General features: G+C 51.5%; 1 protein-coding gene across 3 annotated transcripts in view; it reads right to left on the minus strand.

Moving 5' to 3' along the window:
* Positions 1–16795, minus strand: part of ZC3H3 (zinc finger CCCH-type containing 3) — a 122695-nt gene extending 105900 nt beyond the window's left edge. Inside the window, exons 1-3 of one of the 3 annotated variants that reach the window (XM_051771946.1) lie at positions 16620–16781; positions 11730–13191; positions 8326–8522 (exon numbers count right to left, since the gene is read on the minus strand). In XM_051771946.1, coding sequence (XP_051627906.1) covers positions 8326–8522; positions 11730–13191; positions 16620–16665 — 1705 coding nt within the window. In that variant the 5' untranslated portion in view covers positions 16666–16781. Of the gene's footprint in view, positions 1–8325; positions 8523–11729; positions 13192–16619 lie in introns of all 3 variants that reach the window. The other 2 variants (XM_051771945.1, XM_051771947.1) reach the window with 2 other exon arrangements.
* Between the last annotated feature and the right edge of the window lie 401 nt (positions 16796–17196).

The raw sequence follows: 17196 nt of genomic DNA on the forward strand, positions 1-17196 counted from the left end.
CCGAGTTTCTCCTCCTTTGCCCATGGAATTGCACGGCCACAGATGGATCATTCCAACATTCCCTAGCTGTTTAAGGTGGAGGAGGGAAGGTTTAGATGGATATTGGGAAGAAATTCCTCCCTGGGAGAGTGGGAAGGGACTGGAATAGAATTCCCAGAGAAGCTGTGACTACGTAATCCCTGGAATGTTCAAGGACAACCTGGACAGGGCCTGGAGTAACCTGGGATAGGGGGAGGTGTCCCTGTCCATGACAGGGGGGCGGAATTCCATCATCTTTCAGCTCCCTTCCAACCCAAACCATTCCAGGATTCCAAATTAGAAGGAGGAACCACCCACCTCTCCCAGGGACAAATCCAAAAGCTCCTGAGAAATTCCTTTAATGCACAGACCAGGAGACAGGGACAAGCAGGAAAAAGGAGCCAAGCTTGGAATTCCAGAGTTTAAGTTGGGACACAGGGAAATAAATTGGTTTTTAAGGTCCCTCCCTACCCCTTCCAACTCTGCTCCTGGTGTCTCCCAGGAACATCTCCCCAACTTCCCTCCCGCTTGTCCTGAGGGAAATCCAATCCATATCCACACTTTGCCCACAGGGAAATCCAAACAACCTTCCCAAAACCTCTTGGATAACTTGGGAATCAGGACTTGGAGCCACAATTCCCTTATTCCCAGCTGTGTGAAACCAGGAGATCCTCCACTAGATCCATAATTCTGTGTTTAGTGGGAATCCGAGGGATGTGTGACTTGTCCCAATCCCTGTTGGTGTCCAGGATCTCCCAGACTTGGGAATATTCCCGCCCCATCCAGCATCCCACAGTTTTTTTGGACCAGACCTCACAAAATGAACCATTCCAGGATTCCAAGTTCACCTCCAGCAGGAGACGACACGAACCATCCAACCCATTCCAAATTATTTAAGGAATTGAGACACATAAAGAAGGAAAAATCCCTGGAGAACCTCCTGCTTCCAGCCCAAAACATTTAAGGAATTAAGACTCATAAAGAAGGAGAAATCCCTGGAGAACCCACTTCCTGCTTTCAGCCCTGGGAATTCCTGCCTGGAATGGGACATTACAGAGGGGGAAAAGCACAGTGGATTCCCAGATTTGGGAATATTCCTGCCCCATTCACCATCCCACAGTTTTTTTGGACCAGACCTCACAAAACAAACCATTCCATTATCAGGAGACAACAGGAACCATCCAGCCCAAAATATTTAAGGAACTAGGACACACAAAGAAGGAAAAATCCCTGGAGAACCTCCTGCTTCCAGCCCAAAACATTTAAGGAAATAAGACACATAAAGAAGGAAAAGTTCCTGGAGAACCTCCTGCTTCCAGCCCAAGCAAGCCCTGGGAATTCCTGCCTGGAATGGGACATCACAGAGGGGGAAAATCCACTGAGGAACCTCTGTGATATTCCTGGATCCCCACCCTTTGGAATCCCATTAAACCCCTTCTCCGCCGTTCCAAAGCAACCCCATCCAGGCGGATCATTCCCAAACGATCCCAAACCCAAACCCTGCTGGATTTTCCCGCCTCCAGCCTCCTCATCCCCTCGTTCCTCCTCTTTCCAATTAAATCTCCGACAACACGAGGCCAAACTAAAAAAAAACAACAAAAAAACCCCAAAAAACGAGCTCACCTCATCCGGGAGGAAAATTGATTCCCTCTTTTTTTTTTTTTTCCTCCAACCCCCCCCCTCCTTTTCCCTCCATCCCCATCCCAGGGTTTTTATGGACTCTCTTCCCGGCGATCATTAGTAATTCAATTTTCTTTTTATTAGCCCCCTTATCTGCTGAGCAATAGAGTGACCTCTCTCACACAGAGAGGGGGGGGGTGAGGAGATGTTTCAAACCTCCTCTTCTTCTTCCCCCCTGATTAATTTTGCCAGTTAAGGCAAAGAAAAAAAAAAAAAAAAAAGAGGGAGAAATGATCCGGCTCTTTGCCATCCCAATGAATAAAAGCTTAATGTTGATCGTGATGGAATTTGGGATTGCCGGGGGAGAATTGATGGAACGCGGCAATTACGGAGCGAGGGGAGGGGGGGAGGAACTCCAGAGGAATGGGAGAGAGTTTGTTTTTTTTTTTCTTGCCTTGCTCTGGCCCTGTTGGTTATTTAAAACAATCCAATTTGCAAGGATAATTATATATTAGTGGTTTATCTGCCACCGGGAATGAACAGGGGAATTTTGATACCGGCCTGGCATTAGCAGGTTATTGCTGCAAATTACTCCGTATCTGCTTCCCTTCACATAAAGGGGAAATTAGGCCATCAATAACCGGGAAAAGGTGGGATGAGGGCATGGCAGAGGCACGAGTGCCCTCTGCTGGGCTCTGCGGGTGCTTCCCAGAATCGAGGAATTGCAGGATCAGCCGGCTTGGAAAAGACCTCCGAGATCATCAAGTCCTACCCTGGATCCAACGCCGCCGTGGTTCCCAGCCCATGGTACTGATGCCACATCCAGTCTCACCTTAAACACCTCCAGGGATGGAGAATCCACTCCCTCCCTGGGCAGCCCATTCTAATATCTGATCACTCTCTCTGGAAAGAATTTCTTCCTAATATCCAACCTAAACCTCCTCTGGCACAGTTTGAGATTGAGCCCTCTTGTCCTACTGCTGGTTCCTGGGAGCAGAGCCTGATCCCACCCCCAGCTCAGGAGTCAGGGAGTTGTAGAGAGTGAGGAGGTCTCCCCTGAGCCTCCTCCTCTCCAGGCTGAGCCCCCCCAGCTCCCTCAGCCTCTCCTCATGGCAATTGTGCTCCAGACCCTTCCCCAGCCTCGTTGCTCTTCTCTGCACCTGCTCCAGCCCCTCCATGTCCTTCCTGAGCTGAGGGCCCAGAACTGGACACAGCACTCCAGGGGAGGCCTCACCAGTGCTGAGTCCAGGGGCAGAATCACAGAATCAGAGAATCATGGATGTCACAGAATCATAAAATCACAGAATCACAGAATCAGCTGGGTTGGAAAAGACCTCTGAGATCAAGTCCAACCCTGGATCCAACCCCGCCGTGGTTCCCAGTCCATGGCACTGATGCCACATCCAGTCTCACCTTAAACATATCCAGGGATGGAGAATCCACCCCCTCCCTGGGCAGCCCATTCCAATACCTGATTACCATCTCTGGAAAGAATTCCTTCCCAGTATCCAACCTAAACCTCCCCTGGCACAGCTGAAGACCGAGCCCTCTTGTCCTACTGCTGGTTCCTGGGAGCAGAGCCCGATCCCAACCCAGCTCAGGAGTCAGGGAGTTGCAGAAAGTGAGAAGGTCTCCCCTGAGCCTCCTCCTCTCCAGGCTGAGCCCCCCCAGCTCCCTCAGCCTCTCCTCATGGCAATTGTGCTCCAGACCCTTCCCCAGCCTCGTTGCTTTTCTCTGCACCTGCTCCAGCCCCTCCATGGCCTTCCTGAACTGAGGGCCCAGAGCTGGACACAGCACTCCAGGTGAGGCCTCACAGGGGCAGAATCCCTTCCCTGCTCAGGTCGGGATCCATTGGATTTTTTGGCCCCCTGGGCACCCCTGGGCTTGTGTTCTGCTGTCCATCCTCACCCCCAGCTCCCTCTCTCTCTCTCCAGCCCCTCTGTCCCAGCCTGTGGGGCTGCAGGGGGTTGTTGTGGCCCAAGTTCCAGGATGGATTCTCCTGGAAAACCGACAGTTCTCCCACAAAATCCATGATTTTTCCCAGGGGTGTCGCTCCCTGGCCAGGGAGCTGCCACTGCCCTGCCATTAAAAACACATTAAAAGACACAAAAAGGCACAAAAAGCACACAAATAGATACTAAAAGATATAAAAAGACATTAAAAGACACATAAAAAGACACAAAAAGGTACAAAAAGACCCCAAAAGACACCAAAAGAAACAAAAAAGACACAAAAAAGGCACAAAAAGACACAAGACACAAAAGAGGCACAAAAAGACACAAAAGCCACACAAAAAGATACATTAAATGACAGGTTAAAAAACATTAAAAGGCACCAAAAAATGCACAAAAAAAAGGCACAAAAAGGCACAAAAAAGGAATAAAAAGGCATTGAAAAGCCATAAAAAGGCATGAAAAGGCAAAAAAAGGCAAAAAAAGGCACAAAAAGACCCCAAAAGAAACAAAAAAGACACCAAAAGGCATAAAAAGGCACAAAAAGGCAAAAAAGGTACAATAGAGAGAAAAAGGCACAAAAAGGCACAAAGAACACACAAGAAGACACATTAAGAGACACATTAAAAGACACAAAAAGGCACAAAAAGACCCCAAAAGAAACAAAAAAGACAAAAAAAGGTACAAAAAGGCACAAAAAACACACAAAAAGACACATAAGGTGACACATTAAAAGACATTAAAAGGTACCAAAGAAGGCAAAAAAGGCAATAAAAGGCATAAAAAGGCACAAAAATGCACAAAAAAGGCATAAAAAGGGCACAAAAGGGTACAAAGAGGCAATAAAAGGCACAAAAAATTAAATGACATAAAAAGACACAAAGGGGCACAAAAGGCACAAAAAGACTCAAAAGGGCTTCAAAAGACACCAAAAGACCCAAAAAAACCCAAAAAGAAATAAAAAGAAAGAAAAAAGACATTAAAAGGCACAAAAAGGCAAAAAAAGGCACAAAAAGACAAGAAAAGGCACAAAAAGGCACAAAAAGAGAAGAAAAGGTACAAGAAAGGCAGAAAAAGGAATAAAAAGTCATAAAAACCACACAAAAAGACACATTAAAGGACACATTAAAAGACACAAAAAGGCACAAAAAGACATTAAAAGGCCAAAAAAGGCATTAAAAGACACAAAAAGGCATAAAAAGGCACAAAAAAGACATAGAAAAGGTATAAAAAGGCACAAAACTACACAAAAAAGGTACAAAAAGACACATTAAATGACACATTAAAAGGTACCAAAAAAGGCCCAAAAAGGCACAAAAAAGGTATTAAAAGGAATAAAAAGGCACAGAAACCACATAAAAAGACACATTAAAAGACATTAAAAGACACAAAAAGACACAAAAAGACACAAAAAGACACAAAAAAAGGTAAAAAAGGGCACAAAAAAGGCATAAAAAGGTAGAAAAAGGCAAAAAAGGGCACAAAAAACACACAAAAAGACATTAAAAGACATTAACAGACACATAAAAAGACACAAAAAGGCATCATAAGACCCAAAAAGACACCAAAAGACACAAAAAGACCCAAGAAGATCCCAGAAGACCCAAAAAGAAACAAAAAAGACACAAAAAAGGCATAAAAAGTCACATTAAATTACACATTAAAAGACATTAAAAGGCACAAAAATGCACAAAAAAGCACAAAAAGGCAAAAAAGGCAAAAAAGGACACAAAAACACAGAAAAAAGGCACAAAAAAGACAGAAAAAGACACATTAAATGACACTAAAAGGCACAAAAAGACACAAAAAAGACAAAAAAGGCTGAGAAAGACACAAAAAAACCCCACAAAGGCACAAAACAATATAAAAATGGCAGAAAAAGGCACAAAAAGACTCCAAATGACACCAAAAGACACCAAAACACATTAAAATACACAAAAGAGACACCAAAAGACCCAAAAAGACCCAAAAAGAAACAAAAAAGACCCAAAAAGCAACAAAAAAGACATAAAAAGGCGCAAAAAAATGGCACAAAAAGGCACAAAAAGACACAAAAAGACACTTCCCTGCTCCCCCATCCCATTGGAACCACCCGGATTTAGGACACTCTCCAATTTCCAAGGGGTTCTTAAACATTCCCCTGAATCCAAGGAGGATTTTGGAATTAATTCCCAAAGAATCCCAAAGCGACTCCTGCCGGTTTGCCCCGTTCCGTTGGTTCCCGGATCCCAAAAGGGAAGGAATTCCCACCGGGGGAAATTCCAATCCCAAGCCAAGGTTGGAAAAGCTGCTCCATGGGTGGGATCGACGGGATCCGTTTGGATCCAAGCTGGGAATTGCAGAGTCGGGAGCTGGACGAGCACCTGGGAAAGGGAGGAGCAATTCCAAGCTCGGATCCCAAAATCCCGTTGGACGGGACAAACAGGAAACCAGTCCAGCAGGAACCACATCCATGGGGTTGATCCAGCTTTTCCACCCACATTCCAGGGCCTGTTTCAGCCTGGACACTCCCCAGCTCTCCCCTGGGATCCCAGGAATGGGATGTTGTTCCTGAACTTCCGTTCCCGGCGCCATTCCCGCCCCGCTCTGCTCCCGGGGTCTCCCGGGAACATCCCCCCAACTTCCCTCCCGCTTGTCCTGAGGGAAATCCAACCCCTATCCACACATAGAATTCCTCAAGAAGCTGGGGCTGCCCAATGCCTGGAATGTTCAAGGACAACCTGGACAGGGCTTGGAGCAACCTGGGATAGTGGGAGGTGTCCCTGCCCATGGCAGGGGGGCGGAATTCCATGAGCTTTCCACTCCCTTCCAACCCAAACCATTCCAGGATTGGAAATCAGAAGGAGGAACCACCCAACTCTCCCAGGGACAAATCCAAAAGCTCCTGAAAAATTCCTTTAATGCACACCCCAGGAGACAGGGACAAGCAGGAAAAGGGAGCCAAGCTTGGAATTCCAGAGCTTGAGTTGGGACACAGGGAAATAAATTGGTTTTTAAGGTCCCTCCCAACCCCTTCCAACTCTGCTCCTGGGAACATCCCACCAACTTCCCTCCCGCTTGTCCGGAGGGAAATCCAACCCATATCCACACTTTGCCCACAGGGAAGTCCAAACCTTTCTCCACCCTTCTTGATTTGCCAAAACCAGGAGCACGACCACATTTTCCTACTTTCTTCATTTTCATCCCTATCCAAGGGGAAAAATCCAAACCTTTTCAGTCTGGGAACGTTCCCTTCAATCAGGGATTCCAAATCCAAGCTGATATCCCTGGAACTGGCACTCCCTCCATTCCCTGGAATCTCCTGAGCTTCCAGGGATCTGCTCATCCCAGGCTCTCAGTGCTCCTTTAAAAAGGAGTTTTTCAGGAGAAGGATTTCTTTAAGGAGAAGGATTTCTTTAAGGAGAAGGATTTCTTTAAGGAGAAGGATTTCTTTAAGGAGCAGTTTGGGAAGCAGGAATCCTAAATTTATCCCAGAGGATGGTTTTTAGGACATGGAAGGGCTGTGATCCCAATCCCACACGTCACCATTATCCATGGAAGACAAACTCGTGCTGTATCCAAACCCTCTGGTTTGGGAGATCATGGAATAGCATCCACAGTGCCCAACTTATTCCCCCTTCTCCGGCTTCTCCCAGGCCCCAGATCCAAAATCCTCTTCCCAGAGTTCCCAAATACCTCCAAACAAACACGCAGAGAGAAAATTCCTTCAGCTTCTCCTCCCACAAAAAGCTTTCCCCTGTCCTGAACAACAAAATTCCTGTCTTTTCATAGAATCATGGAATGGTTTGAGTGGGAAGGGAGCAGAAAGACCATGGAATTCCAACCCTCCTTTCATGGGCAGGGACATCTCCCGTTATCCCGGGTTGCTCCAACCCGGCCTTGGACAATTCTAGGGATGGGGCAGCCATGGCTTCTCTGGGAATTCCAGTCCAGTCCCTCCCCACCCTCCCAGCCAAGAATTCCTTCCCAATATCCCATCTAACCCTCTGGCAGTGGGAAGTCATCCCCTGTTATCCTGTCGCTCCAAGGCCTTGTCCCAAGTCCCTCATCCAGGAAAATACAACATCCCAGAGAAGTGATTGGAATGGAAAATAACTGTAATCCCAAAATACCTCTGGAGACACATCAGAATCCAAATCCCTGTCCCAGCAATTCCCACTGTTACACAGGGAAAACGTGCTCCACATCCATCCAAAACAACCACATTCCAGGTGGGAGAAGCCTCCTGTCCACAAAATTGTCCCTACGGAACAGCCGAACCCAACCCGGAGCCACAAACGTTCCCGACAACATTCCACGCCCATGGAACGTCAGAGCAGCTCTCCAACGCCACACTGAGAATTCCCAACCCAAGGCAGCCGGATAGGGATGCAAATTCCCACTTCCCAAACAAATGGACTCGTTATCCCTCGAATTATTGCAGGTTTAAGCAAATGAAATCCAAAATGGGACATAGAAATGGGATACAGGGAAGAGATTATGGATTCCTGCCTCTGCCAACCGCTTCCCTCCTGGAATACCATCCTATTGGACACCTGAAAGTCCAGGAAAACCACAGGAAAAGTAAGGAACAGCCTGAAAATTCCTTTGTCTGGAGACGCCAAAGCCCGGGACGGATCTGGGAGAAGGGAGGAGTCAAACTTCTCCTCGGCGTTTGCTCCAGGCCCAACAACACATTCCCAAATCCAAGAGCCTTGGAAGCACTTCGGGGAGCCTTTGGAACGCCTGTTCCTACCTTCCTTGGTGGCCCCCTGTGGATTCCTGGCGGCCGGAATCCTGCGGAGCCTGTGCCTGGAGACCTGGACCAGGATCCTGGGAGAGGAGCGTTTCGGAGTCACCGAAGGTTTTCCCCGCGTGGAATTTTTCCTCCGGAGGTGGAAGCGGCTCTTGAGGGCGGCACCGGGCGAGACGTTCTTCTTCTCCGTCGGGAAACTGGGAATGGGAAGGGTCACACGGTTAGGAAGGAGGGGAAAGGTGAGCAAAACACTCCTTCTCCAGAGCTCCAGGGAAAAGAGACACCGGAATCCCATCGCGCGGCTCCTCTGGACAAGGGAGAGAAGCTCTGAGGGGAAAATTCCAAGTAAATTGGGAAATGGGAGGAATTTCTGGCAAAGAACAGCCGGAGAAGGAGGGATTTGAGAGTCAAACTCAGGTGTTGCTTTTTGACCAATGGATGTGAGGAATGGAATTGTGGAATCGGGGAATTGCGGAATCATTTCGGTTAGAAAAGAGCGCTGAGATCAAGTCCAATCATTCCCACACCCAGTGTCCTTCTCCAGAGCTCCAGGGAAAAGAGGAGACACCGGAATCCCATCATGCAGCCCCTCCGGACAAGGGAGAGAAGCTCTGAGGGGAAAATTCCAAGGAAATTGGGAAATGGGAGGAATTTCTGGCAAAGAACAGTCAGAGAAGGAGGGATTTGAGAGCCAAACTCACACGTTGCCTTTGGACCAATGGATGTGAGGGATGGAATTGGGGAATCGGGGAATTGCGGAATCATTTCGGTTGGAAAAGAGTGCTGAGATCAAGTCCAATCATTCCCACACCCAGTGTCCTTCTCCAGAGCTCCAGGGAAAAGAGGAGACACCGGAATCCCATCATGCAGCCCCTCCGGACAAGGGAGAGAAGCTCTGAGGGGAAAATTCCAAGGAAATTGGGAAATGGGAGGAATTTCTGGCAAAAAACAGCTGGAGAAGTAGGGATTTGAGAGCCAAACTCACACGTTGCCTTTGGACCTACGGATGTGAGGGATGGAATCGTGGAATCGGGGAACTGTGGAATCATTTCGGTTGGAAAAGAGCTCTGAGATCAAGTCCAATCATTCCCACAGCATTCCAAGGCCACCCCTGATCCATGTCCCTAAGTGTCATATCCACAGGGATGTTCAATCCCTCCAGGGCAGCCTCTGCCAGTGCCTGATCACCCTTTCCAGGAAGGAATTTTTCCCAATATCCCACTAAACCTCCTCTGGCTTGGCTTGAGGTCGTTTCCTCTCATCTCATTCCTTGTTCCCTGGGAATGATCCCAAATCCCACCCGGCTCCCCCCTCCTGTCAGGGAATTATAAGGAGCAGGAAGGACCCCTGATCCCCCTTTTCTCCAGGATGAGTCCCCCCAGTTCCCTCAGCTGTTCCTGCTGCTCCAGACCCTTTTCCAGCTCCGTTCCTTTCCCTCGACACGCTCCAATCCCTCAAGATCCTGGACCTGGGAACCCCAAAATCCCAGGATTTCGGGGGCCTCCTCAGTGCCCAGCACAGGGGGATGATCCAGGATCCCTCCCCTGGTCCTGCTGGACTTGAGCAAGATGGAGGGAGTCTCCAACTGCCAAAAAATCCAAACATTCCCAGTTTTTCCAGGCACGTTGCTCCAGAGTGATTTTCCCAGCACAGACCACCCACAGCCAGTTTTCCCAGCAAAACAAGGGAAAGGCAAGGATGGAAACCCCTGGGAAAACACTGAGTAGAGGAGCTGGAAAACAGGAGCAGGAATCCAGGCACCAGATTCCCAATCCATTCCATGGATTACTGCATCACCTGGAGCAGTTTTCCAGGTGGAAAGAACACAGGCAGGAAAATACCGTGGATGGTGCTTCTTCCTGGAATGCTGAGCTCATCTCCCATTCCTGCTCCATCCCAGGGCTTTATAGGGACAGACAATGATCAAAGACACTTCTCCTGTTTTTCCCAAGCCCCAAAATTTTATGGGAATTGGAAAATAAATTGGAAAATAAATCCAACAAAACGCAGCTTCCTGTGCTGAGAGAGGAGGTGTCGGAGACCTCAGGGAATCACAGGATCCAACTGTGGATTCCCAACAGCAGAAGGATGTGGAGCTGCTGGAGGAGGCCATGGAGATGCTCCAAGGGTTGGAGACAGGTTGGAAGAGCTGAGAATATCCAGGCTGGAGAAGGGAAGGATCCAGGAAGAACTTGGAGCACCTTCCAGGGCCAAAAGGGGCTCCAGGAGAGCTGGAGAGGGACTTGGGACAAGGGATGGAGGGACAGGACACAGGGAATGGCTTCCCAGGGTTAGATGGGATATTAGGAAGGAATTCCTGACTGTACAGATGGTGAGGGGCTGGGCTGGAATTCCCAGAGAAGCTGTGGTTGCCCCTGGGTCCCTGGAAGTGTCCAAGGCCAGGTTGGAGCAACCTGGGATAGTGGGAGGTGTCCCTGCCCATGGCAGGGGGTTGGAATTCCGTGATCTTTCCATCCCTTCCAACCCAAACCATTCCAGGATTCCATGGAATGTTCCCCCTCAGTTTAGGGGAAGGTTTTCCAGCCCTTCGAGAAGTCACTCTGAGAAGTTTGGGATCTTATTTTCATACCTGGGTTGGAATTCCAAGTGGAATTCTTGGAGGAGAAAACTTTCTCCAGCCTGCCCAAGGTTTGGAAAAGAGACATCCTGTGGGATGTGGAAATTGGGGAACTGAGAAATGTTATCCTGCATTTTGCAACTATTTTCCTTTCCCGAGCCGGGGGGATTTGTTGGGAAGGGACAGCTTTATTTTAGGACGAGAGGGAACGGCCTCAAGTTGTGCCAGGGGAGGGTCAGGTGGGATATTGGGAAAATTCCTTCCTGGAGAGGGTTGTAAAGCATTGGGAGAGGCTGCCTGGAGTCACCATTCCTGAGGGGAATTATCCCTGTGGATGTGGCACTGGAGGATGTTGATCAGGGGTGGCCTTGGAAGCGCTGTGGGAATGTCGGACTCTGTGGGCTCAGAGGGGTTTTCCAACCTCAACGATCCTGGGTTTGTGTTTGGGAATGGCAGGAGGGGCAGGACACAGGGAATGGCTTCCCAGGGTCAGATGGGATATTGGGAAGGAATTCTTCCCCGGGAGGGTGGGGAGGGGCTGAGATGGAATTCCCAGAGAAGCTGTGGCTGCCCCATCCCTGGAAGTGTCCAAGGTCGGGTTGGAGCAACCTGGGATAGTGGGAGGTGTCGGGGGTGGAATTCCACGATCTTTAAGCTCCCTTCCCACCCAAAGCATTCCACGATTCTATAAACATAAATTCTATAAAACACATAAATTCTAAATACATAAATCCTAAAATTTGTCGGAATTCCATAGCCGCAACTCCCACGAAACCAGCGGACGCAAAATCCAACCGGCGTTTTCCGGAAAACCCCCCGGACTCACCCCACGTTCCCTTTCCTCTTGATGATCTTGGTCCGACTCTTCACTTTATAACTGGACAACGGGGCCTCTCCAAAGGATTTCCCCGCTCCGAGACCCGCAGAAGCGGCGCCCGGAGCCGCGGGAGCGCTTCCGGGACACGGAATGTCGGGAGGCTTCCTGTGATCCTCACACCTCCAGCGGAATGCCGACTTGGAAGTGGAAGGCAGGGCTGGCAGGCTGGAGGCTTTCCACTTGTATTTGCTGGGAGAGACCCCCCCCAGCTTGGATTGCAATCCCGATTTTTTTGTTTTCGCTCCCAAATCCGCCCTGGGGGATGGTTTGGCTCCTCTTTCCGTCCCCCCGAGGCCTTTCCTGGAATTCTCAGCTCGGGGGCTCCCCCACCTCCTCACCAGTCGGCAGCTTTTCCCGGGATTTGCCACCCAGGTGTAGTTGTTCTTGCGGAATTTCGGGGCTTTGCTGGAGACGGGAGACTTGGGAATGACGGGAAATCTGCTCTTCCCTGGAGTCACCCCAAGCTGCGCGGGCGGAGAGGGCACCTTGGCATTCCCAAAGGGTTTAGGGAGCAGGGAAGCGTCCTTGGCATTCCCAAAGGGTTTGGGGAGCAGGGAAGCATCCTTGGCATTCCCAAAGGGTTTGGGGAGCACGGAAGCATCCTTGGCATTCCCAAAGGGTTTGGGGAGCACGGAAGCGTCCTTGGCATTCCCAAAGGGTTTGGGGAGCAGGGAAGCATCCTTGGCATTCCCAAAGGGTTTGGGGAGCAGGGAAGCGTCCTTGACTTCCTCACAGCTCTGTCCCGGAGACGGCGGCTCCGCTTTGATCCGTCCCGAATTCCCAGTCAGCTCCCGACCCGGAAATTCCAAAGGCTCCTGCGGCTCCGATTTCAGCGTCACGGCGCTTTCGCTGCCGCTTCCAGAAGGGGAAAAGCTGCTTCCAGCCACGCTTCCAGGCAGACACACGGTCCTGGACGTGGAACTAAAGGATATGGACAGGGAAGGTCTTCTCTCTTCCGGGTACGGAGATTCCGGGATACTTTTCCCCTCGCCCGAAGGAGCCACCGCCGCTTCCTGCCCAGAAAACTCCCCGGAAGCTCCCGTCTCTCCAGCCCTCTGTGGCACTTGGATGCCCACAACGATGTTCCCATCCGTGGTGAAATCCACGTGTCTCTCCGGCGACGATTCCGGAGGCTCCGGAGCCCGGTTGTCCCCGTAGCTCCCGAAAACCCGGGATGCGCCGGAAGCGCTTCCAACCTCGGAGGTCGATCCCGGCAGCCGGTTGTCCAAGGAGTATTTCTTCCTCCAGGAGTGAGTCTGGCGCGGGTGGAAATTCCTGGGAGCTTGGAAATTCCTGGAAAACGCTCCCCTCTGGCTGTAGGCGGCGCTCCGGGGGTTGTTCCACCTGGGAGGTGCCACCGGAAGTGGCCGCGGAGCATCCCCGTGGATGTTCCTGTGGCTGTTGATGAGACCTGGGAAGGAGGAGACAGAGGGTTGTGAATCCCTTGATCCCGCGGGAATTCGGGAGCCGGAATCGCGACAGGTTCCCATTTTGGTTTGGATAAGCCATGGCAGAAGGAAAAGTCATGGAATCGTGGAATGGTTTGGGTGGGAAGGGAGCGGAAAGATCACGGAATTCCAACGCCTTCCATGGGCAGGGACATCTCCCACTATCCCGGGTTGCTCCAACCTCCCCTTGGACACTTCCAGTGATGGGGCAGCCACAACTTCTCTGGGAATTCCAGTCCAGTCCCTCCCCACCCTCCCAGGGAAGAATTCTTTCCCAATATCCCATCTAACCCTCTGGCAGTGGGAAGCCATTCCCTGTGTCCTGGCAAATCAGGAAAACCAAAGCCCTTTTTCGTCCCTGGAATGGGCAGAGGATGATTTGGGTTGGAATCTTGAAGGTCATGGAATTCCCCCCACCTTCCACAGGCAGGGACACCTCCCACTATTCCAGGTTGCTCCAACCCGACCTTGGACACTTCCAGGGATCCAGGGGCAGCCACAGCTTCTCTGGGAATGCCATCCCAGCCCCTCCCCACCCTCCCAGCCAAGAATTCCCTCCCAATATCCCATCTAACCCTGGGAAGCCATTCCCTGTGTCCCATCCCTCCCGCCATTCCCAAACACAAACCCGGGATCGTTGAGGTTGGAAAACCCCTCGGAGCCCACGGAGTCCAACATTCCCACAGCGCTTCCAAGGCCACCCCTGATCCATGTCCTCCAGTGCCACATCCACAGGGATAATTCCCCTCAGGAATGGTGACTCCAGGCAGCCTCTCCCAATGCTTTACAACCCTCTCCAGGAAGGAATTTTCCCAATATCCCACCCGACCCTCCCCTGGCACAACTTGAGGCCGTTCCCTCTCATCCTGTCCCTTTTCCCTGGGAGTGATCCCAAATCCCATCTGGCTCCTCCCTCCTGTCAGGGAATTGTAGGGAGTGAGAAGGTCCCCCCAATCCCTCTTCTTCCTCCAGGATGAGCCCCTCCAGCTCCCTCAGCCATTCCTGGTGCTCCAGCCCCTTCCCAGCTCCGTTCCCTTCAAGGAAAAACTCCAGGACTTCGCTGCTGAATCCCTCTGGAATCCACCACCCCTTCCCAGCGCTTTGATCCACTAAAAAAACCCCCACTTGGATCATAAATCCCTGTTCATTCCGGAGGTTCTGCCTTTGTTTGGCCTCAGTGTTGAGAAAACCTTTCCCAGGAGTGATTCCCAAAGGATTTTGGAGCCTGGCACTTCAGGTAGGGAAGTTTTTCCTCCTCCTCCGGAGCTGCCGGAGGAGCAGAGTCAGCACATTCCTCCTGGAAAAGCCAAGGACTCTGTTTTCCTGCCTCTCCTCCCTCCCCCACGTGGGAGCTCCGGGAGGGAGGTGATTCCCAAATCCTGAGGAGGGGAAGTTGGGGCCTCACAAAGGAGGAAAAAAATTAATTGGAGGGATAAAAATAGAAGGAATTGGTGCTAAAAAAAATAATCCCGGTGCTCTGCGGAGCTTGGGAAGAGCACATGGATCCACTGATCCCATGGATCCTCTGATCCCATGGTTCCACCCCTTCCATGCTGAGGATGAAGGGATGGAGGGCCAGGGGCACAGGGAACACTCCCTTCCCAAAGCCAGGGGGATCCCAGATCCTTCAGGGAGCAGCAGGGTGGGAATTCCAACCCCCCCCCCAGCGCTCCGTGGGCTCTGCTCCCTTTCCCCCTTCTCCCAGAACTCCTGGATCCTCTTCCTTCCCTTTCCCCTTCTCCCAATACTCCTGGATCTTCTCCCTTTCCCCATTCTTCCAGAACTCCCAGATCCTTTCCCTTCCCTTTCCCCTTTCTCCCAACACTCTTGGATCTTCTCCCTCTTCTCCCAGAACTCCCAGATCCTTTCCCTTCCCTTTCCCCTTCTCCCAAAACCCCTGGATCCTCTCCCTTTCCCCCTTCTCCCAGAATTCCTGGATCAACTTCCTTCCCTTTCCCTCTTCTCCCAACACTCCTGGATCTTCTCCCTTTCCCCCTTCTCCCAGAACTCCCAGATCCTTTCCCTTTCCTTTCCCCCTTCTCCCAAAACCCCTGGATCTTCTCCCTTTCCCCCTTCTCCCAGAACTCCTGGATCCTATTCCTTCCCTTTCCCTCTTCTCCCAACACTCCTGGATCCTCTCCATTTCCCCCTTCTCCCAGAACTCCTGGATCTTCTTCCTTCCCTTTCCCCTTCTCCCAACACTCCTGGAACCTCTCCCTTCTCCTCACTCCTTCTCCCAGAACTCCTGGGTCCTTTCCCATCTTCTCCCAGCATTCCTGGTTCACTTCCCTCTTCTCCCAACACTCCTGGATCCTCTCCCTTCTGCTTCTCCCTTCTCCCAACATTCCTGGTCACTTCCCTCTTCTCCCAGCACTCCCAGATCTTCTCCCTCCCCTTTCCCCCTTCTCCCAGCACTCCTGGATCCTCTCCCTTTCCCTCACTCCTTCTCCCAGAACTCCTGAGTCCTTTCCCACCTTCTCCCGGCATTCCTGGTTCACTTCCCCAGTCTCCTAGAACTCCTGGATCCTCTCCCTTTTCCTCCTTCTCCCAGAACTCCTGGATCACTTCCCCTTTTCCCCCAGCACTCCTGGATCACTTCCCCTTTTCCCCCAGCACTCCTGGATCCTCTTCCTTCACCTTCCCCTTCTCCCTTTTCCCACCACTCCCAGATCCTCTCCCTTCCCTTCACCCCTTCTCCCGGCATTCCTGGGTCACTTCCCTCTTCTCCCAGAACTCCTGGATCCTCCCCCTTCCCCCCTCTCCCAGCACTCCTGAGTCCTTTCCCATCTTCTCCCAGTGCTCCTGGATCCTCTCCCCTTTTCCCCCAGCACTCCTGGATCCTCTCCCTTCCCCGCTTCTCCCGGCATTCCTGGATCCCTTCCCCCTTTTCCCACCACTCCTGGCTCCCCTCCCTCTCCACTTCCATCACCCTCTGGGCGCTGCCCAGCCCTTCCCCTTCCCAATCTGGGAATCTGGGATCCTCTCCGGTTCCTCCCTAATTCCCCGTTCCTCCCGCAGGACTCGGATCCATTCCCGGCTATTCCCGGCATTCCCATACCTTGGAGCGCCCAGATTTCCCGGCACGGCCGTTCCCATCCCCGGTATTCCCGGTATTCCCATACCTTGGAGCGCTCAGATTTCCCGGCACAGCCGTTCCCATCCCCGGTATTCCCGACTATTCCCAGTATTCCCATACCCTGGAGAGCTCGGATTTCCCGGCACAGCCGTTCCCATCCCCGGTATTCCCGACTATTCCCGGTATTCCCATACCCTGGAGCGCTCGGATTTCCCGGCACAGCCGTTCCGCCATCCCCGGTATTCCCGGTATTCCCATATCCTGGAGCGCTCGGATTTCCCGGCACAGCCATTCCCATCCCCGGTATTCCCATACCTTGGAGCGCTCGGATTTCCCGGCACAGCCGTTCCCGTTCCGCCATCCCGGTACCGCTCCCCGTCGTGACGTCATCAACCGGCGCCGCCCCGAGGCCACGTGACCACCTCGAGAGCGATCACGTGGCGCGCGCGGCCGTTGCCCGGCAACGGCGCCGGGACGGCGCGGCCTAAGTCGGGCCTAGGCCTGGGCCTAGGCCTGAGCCTGGGCCTGAGCCCGAGCCTAAGCCTGAGCCCGAGCCCAGCACAGCCCGGGCCAACTGTCCCTTGTGCCCATCTCAGCCTGGTCACCCCGATCGCAGTCTCTGTTCCCAACCCAGCCCGGTCTAACTGTGCCCAGACCTTGTTCCTTCCACAACCCCATCCAGCCTCTCCCATGTTCCCAGCCCAGCCTGGTCCAGCTCTCACCTGTGGGAAAAATTCCTCTTTTAAATTTAGAAAGACGGCGTAAACTCATGAAACAAAAGAAAGAATTCATTCAGCATGCTGGGTCTAGTCTCACACCGAGTTTCTCAGGGAGAAAAGCCCCTTTGGATTTAAATTCCATACATTTCATAGTTTCGCAAAATCCCACCCTT

This window comes from Manacus candei, unplaced genomic scaffold (assembly GCF_025592945.1).
Source record: "Manacus candei isolate 608988 ecotype Guabito, Panama unplaced genomic scaffold, ASM2559294v1 h1tg000148l, whole genome shotgun sequence".
NCBI lineage: Eukaryota > Metazoa > Chordata > Aves > Passeriformes > Pipridae > Manacus > Manacus candei.